The 9,600-nt window shown below is 40.2% G+C and overlaps 1 protein-coding gene across 1 annotated transcript; it reads left to right on the forward strand.

Moving 5' to 3' along the window:
* Positions 1-979: 979 nt before the first annotated feature.
* On the forward strand, positions 980-5,854 carry LOC146579399 (uncharacterized). The gene is made up of 4 exons (XM_085269367.1): positions 980-1,114; positions 2,480-2,535; positions 2,643-3,002; positions 3,145-5,854. The coding sequence occupies exons 2-4, from the start codon at positions 2,487-2,489 to the stop codon at positions 3,258-3,260; spliced, it is 525 nt and encodes a 174-aa protein (XP_085125493.1). The 5' UTR covers positions 980-1,114; positions 2,480-2,486; the 3' UTR covers positions 3,261-5,854.
* The last annotated feature ends 3,746 nt before the right edge of the window (positions 5,855-9,600 follow it).

Below are 9,600 nucleotides of genomic sequence, written 5' to 3' on the forward strand. Positions count from 1 at the left end.
CACCAGTGTTGGTCAAGTTACTTGAAAAAAGTAATCATTACTGATTACTTCCCCCAAAAAGTAATCCCGTTACTTTACTGATTGCTTATTTTCAAAAGTAATTAGTTACTTAGTAACTTTTTAAAAACATGATTTACAGCCTGAATAGGCGATAAAGCGATCGATCTTTCAGCCCAATTCTAATTTCTGCCTAATCCATCATATAAAATGTAACCAAATGGGAAAAAAAGCCTCTTTTTAAAACTTATTTTATTAGTTTGAATCTTTTAACTTTATTCATTTCTCTGTGAATTTCCCATTCCGTGGGTGCTTGCTCTGAAGTTTAGGGTTTTTTTTCGTTGTAAAAAGAAGTTTTCTTCCCATGCACTGTACAGCAGACGCTAATGTTTTTGTCACTTTTTATGGAATCAAACTTAAAGTAAGGTCAGTACTTCCTCGCCTTAAACGCTGCACGGTCATACTCTCTCCCGCACTCGATATATTATCCATTTTTGATCTGCACACAGCTGTTGTCACGAACGTCGCACTCGCTTACCTCATTGTAATGACACACTCTTGGAAAAACATCAGAAGTCAGAGGGATAAAATGCTGGATAATCATCAGAGTTTTACTTTTCAGCTGTCTGTAAATGAACAGCTTCAAAATGAACTGTTAACAGCGCAATCAGGATCATTTTATTTTGGTGTGCTCAATCTTCAATGACCAAAGAAGGTCGTGTTTGTAACTTAGCTGGAGTTAGTACTGGAATGGATGTGGTGGGAGGGGTCCCTCATGAAGAAACGACTGCGACACATATGCAGGTAGCTAATGTGATGTAAGATAACTACAACCTCTAAAAGCAGTTACCTTCACTGTCTCATATCAGTATAATTTAATTTAAAGAGTAACTCCATGAATGAAGCATGTTTAGATAGTTTATAGTATTCAGCCTTTTAGACAAGTACTGCTGTTCGGTCTAGCGTGAGACCATCCGGTAAAGTTTTAAAATCTGGAAAAAAACAAACAAAAACGTTTGATGATTGGCTGATCTGAGGGCGGATCTGCCTCTAGACCTCTGCTACCCGGACACCCAGGACATCTTTCCTCTCTTCACCCTTTAACATGTGCTAGAAGGTAATGTGACACGTCGCTGTTGTTGTTATTGCGTATTTGTGTTCAGAAAAAACACCTCCCTTAAAAAGCAGCGGGGCATAGTTTACACGTCAAATAGTGACAATCTGCAGTCCACCGGCATCCTCTAAACTGCGAATTTAGCTTAAAAAAATGAATGAAATTAAAAACGTTTAAAGTTCAGTTTAAATCCAGCTTCTCTGAAATGTGTAATAACTCGAGTCACCTTCGTGAAATCATTTTGTTCGTCGTGTTTTTTAGATGTGTGCGTGATGAATTGGTGGGGAAGAAAAAGAAGGAAGGACGGTTCAGTTATTACATCAGCGACCTGTTTACGAGCCTTGCGCTGCCGGGCATCGGGTGTTGCCCGTTCTCACTCCCGGAGCGTAACATCCCGACGATTTGTCACGTCCCGCGGCGTTCCTCGGGAACGCGAAAGCGTAGCGTCAATTTGGGAGTGAGAACGTGTTGGCCATTTTTATATTGAGTAAAATATGCTTTTTGTCTCGTGCTTTAGAAAAAGAGCATCATTATAATATTAATATAATAATAATGATGATGCATTTCACAGAGCTGTGCAAAGTCTACAGACACTGGGAGATCCTGGAAGTGTGCCTGCAGGGTACTTTCCAACTCAGCTCAGTTTAGCGCCGTGAGGGGAAAAGTACATGCATGTTCAAATCCGGAAGAAACACCACGTGCTTCTATTTGTCTGTCAGTTTGGGTTATAAATGCTCATACTTCCTGAAACACTTTGAGTTAAAGAAGCGAAGAATTCACAGACAGACGCTTCTCCTCTGTTCTGAATGACAATGGTGAAAACGCTCAACTCAAGCCTTCATATTAACACTGCACTTAACGCCACTCTCTGTTCATTTTTCACACTATAGTTAACGCCTGGCAAAAAAACAAAACAAAAACAAATAAAAAAAACCTAAATCACAATAGCTTATGAAACCGTAATTTTATTATTAATAGAACCAGCTGCCAGTTTGGATTGAGGAGACAACAATCCATTCAATCCAGCTTTATTTACATTTTTAAGGTAAAGACAAGTGGACAACATTTCTACTTTTAAGATTAGACTTTGCCAGGACAACTTTCACTTTCAACTTGATGCCTTTACTTTAAAATGTGGAAATATTTTCAGAGTAAATTAAAGTGCAGGTTTTTTTTCTTGTTGCTTTAATTGCAGAGGTTGTAGTTCATGTAGTTTTGGTCAGTCAGTGTAATAATCAGGATCATAAAGAGGATCACATGTTGTAATGAGTGAATGAAGTCAGACTGTAGATTTTCCTTCTTCTAGCTGTACTGACTGACCTTTGACCTCATGTGTTGATGACTCTTCACCTCTGTCTCCTCTCACAGGGAGAAGATGACCTGCAGGATCCTGCTGCTCATCATCCTCACCTCGTGTGTCTCTGGTTAGTTTACAGCTTCACTTTATGAACTCCAAATAAAGCTCAACAACAGATTTGTTCCAGTTCTCAGTGTGTCTGCTCCTCTCTTTCCCTCTCTGTCTCCTCAACAGGATCATTTGTAGTCAATGTGACACAGACCTGCTATCAGGCAGAGGAGAACCACAACATCACACTGGAGTGGACGTTCACCACCAAACCTGACAGATCCTGGATCTACATTTTCATCATCTGTTACCTGATAAATGCTCATAAAGATTCAGTCCTGTATCATGTTCATGAAGGTGTTGAGGTGTCAGAGTCTCAGGATGAAAAGTTTTCAGGACGAGTCCAGAGTGACAAAGACGCCCTCAGAGAAGGACGAATCAGACTGCAGCTGTCCAGACTCAGGACTGATGACTCGGGTCGGTACAGATGTGAAGTGGAGACAGATTATGGAAACAACCTCCAGGAATGTCAACTCAGCGTCACTGGTGAGTTTATTCAGTATCTTTTTTTTTTAAATTTTGAGTGAAACAGCTTTCATGGATAACTGGAAATCTTTTTGTAAAACTTATTCTGATTTCTTTATTGTTGTTTTTGTAAATGACTGAGATTTATTTGGTGTCTCTGCAGGGCTAAAGGTCAGTACTAAACCTGAGAGAAAACCAGAGGCATCAAAAGCAACAAGTCAAGGCAGGATCAGAGTGTTGCTGCTTCTCTGCGGGTTTTTCTTCACTCTGTGTCTCTAAAGTTAGGAGACTTCCCCTTTTTTATAGCTGTGCTGCAGTTTGTGTAGTTGAACATTAATGAGTTTTGCAGCTGATAACTGCTTTCTTTGTTATGACTTTGATTTTTCAAAATGAAATATGATATAGTGTAAATTAGTGGTGCAACGGATCGCGGTTGATCCGTAATCCGAACCGATCCCACTCCACGGTTCGGCACGCACGTGATCCGAAGATTCGAAAAAGAAAGAAAAAGTATGTGTATGGTGCACGTGGCCAGTCTGTCAAGCGATAGTTATGGCCAGCGCTAGTGGTCCAAGTAGCGGAGCAGAGGAGTTTGCGGTATTTAAGCAGCCTTTTGCTGCCCAATCCGTCCGGGCTAAAGCTATTACAAAAGCTACTGGGGTGTTTAGCTGCAGACGGGAGGTGTGCAAAACAAGAGGTTTAAACTATGATGAACGTGCTTAAGCCATGCTATGATATCCCCTTCGCGTCCACTTTAGTGGCAAGATTGTTCCAAGCATGTATGAGCAGGAAAAGATTTAAGTTATGGCTGAACTGTCCCAGGCATCTTCTGTTGCCCTAACTACTACAAATGGGTGGAGCTCCAGGGCAACGGAAAGCTACGTGACCGTGGCAGCTCATTATATCACATTATATCACATATAATGAGCGGTATGTATTATTGTAGGGTCTACCTTACAATATGAAGCGCCTTGAGGCGACTGTTGTTGTGATTTGGTGCTTTATAAATAAAATTGAATTGAATAGAGTGGTAGATACAAAGCTGCCCTACATTAAACCATAATTAATTTTTTTATAATTGCGTGGAATGAGACTTGAGTTGAATGTTTTTAACAGGCAAAAAATACTTCAATAAGTAAATGTTAAATTTTTGTCTTTTTTCTTTTTTTGCTGATCAGAAAATTGATCCGATCCATGACTTAAAACCGTGAGCCGATCCGAACCGTGAGATTTTTGATCCGTTGCACCAGTAGTGTAAATGGAAACCAACATCAGGTTCAAGTTAAAACAAATTTTTGTTTGTTATTTTTCTAGCAGCTGCTGATCCTCCTCAGCCAGAGAAATTTATTTTAAGTCCACAGTGAGAGAGCTCAGGAAGGACCTGCTTGATTCTTAGTCAGGGAGTTTTAGTTCTCCTGCCTCTCTGTGCTTTTCTTTAATTTAACAGATTAAGACTACGTCGAAGTTTGTGACAAGTATCCCAAAAACTTGATTCTGTTCATATGAATGTAGCGTTTTCAAAAGGAGAAACTTTTTGTTACTCATCCAAGTCTGACATCTTCAGTCTCTGAAAACATTATCCCCAGATAAACAATATCAACTTTTTAGGATTTCCTTACCTGGATGATTGAGCACGCATTTGTGACGAGTTTGTTTTGTTTGTTCTGTGTGTCATTCAAGCAGCAAATCTGCTGCACAATAATACTTAAGACAGTGTGGAGATCCCGACAGTCCTGGAAGGCAGTGTGGGATTTATGAGAACCACAGCCGTCTATCACACTGACACTATGCAACAGTGATGTACAGAAACACAGTGAGTTTTAAAGTTCTCAGTCACAAACTAACACACTCCAACCCACTGTGGGTGTGGGAGAGCGACAGTTAAATTATTGTTGCATTACTTTGGATTAGAGTTTTAATTATCATGGGGGTAAAGCTTAACTATCATCATAATTATTATTGTCATTATTGTCGTAAAGTGGTAAATTAAATACAAAATAAGCTATTCAGCACCACAGGTGCTTTCATTTTCCTTCTGCACTCCTTCCGTTTCTACTTTAAAGCAGGCAGATCCGACACGTGTAGCAGGAAAACTTTGCCAGTGAGATGTTGTGTGGAGTTTTTTATTTTTACTGACAACACAACAACGGGTATTCGACAGTTGAATGTATTATCCTGGTGAGTTAGCTTTTAGCATCAAAGGTTCAAAGTTAATGCGTGTAATTGTGTTTTATGTCAGAAATATGCCAGACTCACCCTGTAACTACATAATTATATTTTACGTTCGCATTACTCAGGAAAGACTGACTACAGCTGATAAAGATTACACACTATAAATAGTTGTGAAAGGGCACAAATGTGTCGTTGTGTACATTGTTGATGCTATTGGCTTGGCGAGGAAAAGCTAGAGTGTTGTTTGAGTCACTCAGACTCTCCTCCACACAGTCCTCATTTATAAAGTGCTTTACAAACCTGAACATTACAGCTAACAGCTGGACTTTCCATTTCATAGCTTTAAGCACTTATTTCCTAAATTCATCTTTGTCAGTTTTTGACAGCAGGGATCCACAATGTAAATTTGCCTTTTTATGTGTTTCATGCCCACTTTAAGAAAGAGAAAACTAGCTTTGTAGCAGCCAGAGACCTTTGAATGCCAGTGAAGTTCAGCACCTTGAAGCAATGACTATTAGCCACACAACGTGGGTGAGTGCCAAGTTAAATTTGAGACAAACAACTGAAGCAAGTATTAACTAGTTAATGTGAAAAGCTGTATTTTTCCACGTGAAATTCATTAATGTGTGTCCTGTGGAAACATAGGGTGCAGGAATAGTACTGTAAAGGAATAATGCACTTGTACTGTTTGTTATACATTTGCAAATAAATTCTTATTGATATAAATGGTGTTGTTATGACTCCTCTGTTTGTAAGAAACAACAACCATAACAAGACCAGTCTGACACAGAATATCTCACCCAATGAATTCAGTCTCCTGGATCTGGGTTAATCACACACAGCACATTATTTTATGATAGTTTCTTTGGAACATTAAGATAATGTTTCCCATTTATTCTCTCTCTTTTTTTTTAAAGAAATGTCCAGTTTTCACTGAAAGGGGAAAAATAAACTTCCAGATATTCCCAAAGCTTCACCTATGTTAATCACGTTGGGATCCGCCTCCTAGTAGATCTGCTAAAGGATGCTGGATACAGAGGTGCCATGTAACAGAGAGAGAATGGAGTGAGTAGGGAGGTGGTGAGCCTCCAGACACGAGCGCTGGAGAAACCAGGTAAAGAGACTGGTGCACTGGAAACAAGGGGAAAACAGGGTTAATGCAGAGGAGCTAAAAAAAAAACAACTGAGACGCAGTGGCTTGATTACCACTTGGAGTGCAGATGTCCATTGACCAGTGCTGGAAACTGACTCCGCCCCAGAGTGAGCAGAACCCAACCTGAGCTCAGAAAAGGAGAGAAAAAGAAACTGCAGATACCACAACATCCCAGATTATTACACAGTTTCATAAATGTCTGCAGTGCTGAACAACACATGCAAAAACTCTGTTCTTTACCACAATGATGTCCTGAGCTGTACTCGGGGCGGTCCCACACAGTCCTGGCCTGGCAGACTCCCACTGCAGCCCCCAAAAGACTCCCTCCGTATGGCTGGGCATGCTCATTCAAGTCTGAGAGAGAAACATATTTATGTGCTGTATATGAGATCTGGCAGCCAAGAGAAAAGTGTTGATCATCTGTTTTCACACATCTAAACAAACTGGTATGGTGTCATCAGATTTCTCACCAAATGAATGGATGTGAATATATGAAATGCGCAGAGGCCCAGTAAAAGAAAAAGAAGCATTGTTTTGTGCAGTGAATCATTCAGTTGGTCTAGTAAACTGAAAGAGTTCAAACACAGAGCTGGAAATGATCAGAATATTTTCACTGTATGTTCAGATGCTGAAAAGCTCAGATCAGCGGCTGGTCGTCATAGTGATTTCTGGACCTCGAGTCACATGTTATGGAAGGAGATGGTAACCTGGATCTCTGCTCAAAGATGGTCTCAGGTGTTGAGTGTAAATGGTCTCCTTTTGTCTCCGACAATCCTGTTTTATAACCTTTGACCCCTCCTGAGTTCATGCTGTGGCTGTTATGCTCTGGTGTCCATTCTTTCATTCACGCAGGCTCCAGGATACAGACTGAGTCATGTGTCAACATTTCAAATGTGTCACCATTTGAAGTGATGAAAATGTAGAAACTGCAAAGCTGAATGCTCTCACCCTGTGACAGGATCCAACATAGAGGTGGAAAACCAGAGGATGTTAAACAAACGATAAACAAACCAGAGAACACATTTCCTAAGAAAATGCAGAGGAAATGCTGAAAGCTGAACATTTAAGTTGGATTACTTGGAAGTGTTAAAATAGTTGGGAAAATACTGAAATACTCTGAACCATTCACCTGCGAAGAGCCGAACTGCTGAAAGCTGAAGTTCACACACAGTGTAAAAAAAAGAAAAAAGTCTCATTGCAAAACTTTTAGTTGTAATTTGCTTTTTTTAGTTTACTCAACATTGCTAAAGTTGAAATACTGAGTTAGCACTAATAGTGGGAATCACCAGACACCCCAATCACCAGATATGATATTATCACAAGACTTAACTCACATATTCACTCACCATATTATTGCAATTTTTTAATGTTTTGTGATATTCTGAGTATTGCAATACAATATTTTGTGATTTATCACATTTTTCTACGACAGACTGTGTTCATAAAGGTAAACTTACATTCATTTTATCTTAAAACAAAGTGTCACACTCAGTCTTTCTCTCATTTCAGTTTCATTGCCGACAAACTGAAATGTTTGTATTACAGTCTAGTCCAACGTAACTGAATGCAACCATCTGGGGACAACTGTACAATTTTAGCTATTGCTAACAATGACCTTTGTAAACACTGTGCAGCCCCTTTAGCACCTGAAGAATATAATATAATGTAAAACAAAATATTGTTTTACATTAAATAAAAAAGGTTTTACATTGAAATAAAATAAAACATGTTGTTTTAAATTAAAATAAGTAAACTGTCCTGTTTGTTGCTTCCTTAAAAACAGTTAAACACATTTGGACAGTGAAGAAATATCAGCATTCTTGCTCAGAAAAAGGAGCTGATCAACATGGTCTAAGGTCAGAGTGCTCCGTTTTGCTGTGACGATGTCTCCAGCGGTCGAGAAGACTCGTTCAGCTGAGATAGGAGTACTTGGGAAACAAAGGCATCTTTTTGCCAGTGTGGCCAGGAAAGGATAGACTTGCTCATGGGATTTCCACCAGCTTAGTGGGTCTTCTGTGAGTGCCAGTTGCGTGACCTCCTGGTATCTTTTCACCTCCTCAGTTGTGGCAGATAATGATTTTGGTGGGGCTCCAAAATCACCACAAGTCTGACCAAGGAAGTCTGTTAGCCCACAGGACTTCCTCATCTTAGCTGGTATGAGAGGTGGTCTGGGATTCTGTTCAGTGCCGTCAGGTTCCTCATGATGTTCGGGGGCTTCTGGCTCAGAGATGGACTGCTGCTTCTTTTCTTCCTGTAGAAAACCCACACACATACAGAGAGAGGGAGAAAATAAATATGTTAGATCTTTTATTATGCAGTAATATGTTGTTTTTCTTTAATAAATTATAATTAATGTATTTAATTGTTAAATAGAACATTACCAAAATGACAAAGAATGGTGACAAGAATGGCAGGGTTTTAAAGCGTGGATCGAGGACTGATGCTGTGTAGCGGGTGTTCCTCTCGACTGTGCTGGCATATCTCTTCTTAAGATCTTGACTGATACTTTGCTTGATGTTTCTGACCAGCGCTATGTCACAAATGTTGTCCTGGGTGTCATGCAACAGCTGTGCTAGCAGCGGTGCTACGAGAGACAGAGTAGGAATCTTTTCCTCAGACATCACAGTGGTCACGACTTGCATTGACTTCAAGACCCAGACAATTTCTTCAGCGTTGCCAATATCTCTCTCATTTAGTGTAAAGATATCAGTGCTACGCTTTCTCAAAACGGGAGACAGCAGCGCTGCGTAAATGGCAGGTTGCTATTCAAGGAAACGCTGGAGCATGTCATAAGCACTGTTCCATCTTGTGCAGACATTGGTCTTTTCTATTTTTGCTCCAGAGCTTGGGTTGCCACTGTGCTACTATTGAAAAAGCCAGTTATGCTCCACACTCTCCCAAAAACCCTGGCTACTGCAGGCACATTTAAGGCTCGTTGTGATGCCAGATTGAGCATATGGGTGAAAAAGTTTCACATGCATGTATCCTGCTAGCTGAGTGGCGATTGTCATATTAGAATCATTGTTGGTGAGAACCACCAGATGTTTCCCATTCCTGTGCTGCATTTTGCAGGAGGTTGGCAATGTTCGCTCCAGTGTGACTTTCATGTGATGTTCGAGTTTGGAGATGTACAGCAGTCACCAGTCCACTGTGAGATAATGAGCTGTTATAGTTACATATGAATCCACAGCCCGTGAGGTCCATGCATCGCAAGTTAATGCAACCTTTTGTGTTGCACTCAAACTTTCCTCAACTTTACGCTTCACGTCTATGTAGAGATTGGATAACGGCTGT

This window comes from Mchenga conophoros, linkage group LG3, assembly GCF_057382185.1.
Source record: "Mchenga conophoros isolate Kocher_MC1m ecotype Shallow Benthic linkage group LG3, M_conophoros_male_GT1.1, whole genome shotgun sequence".
Lineage (NCBI taxonomy): Eukaryota > Metazoa > Chordata > Actinopteri > Cichliformes > Cichlidae > Mchenga > Mchenga conophoros.

Coding starts and splice junctions, on each gene's coding strand:
- LOC146579399 (XM_085269367.1), top strand. CDS start 2,487: ATGACCTGCAGGATCCTGCTGCTCATCATCCTCACCTCGTGTGTCTCT. Junction 2,536..2,642: donor CCTCACCTCGTGTGTCTCTG/GTTAGTTTACAG, acceptor TCTCCTCAACAG/GATCATTTGTAGTCAATGTG. Junction 3,003..3,144: donor ATGTCAACTCAGCGTCACTG/GTGAGTTTATTC, acceptor GTGTCTCTGCAG/GGCTAAAGGTCAGTACTAAA.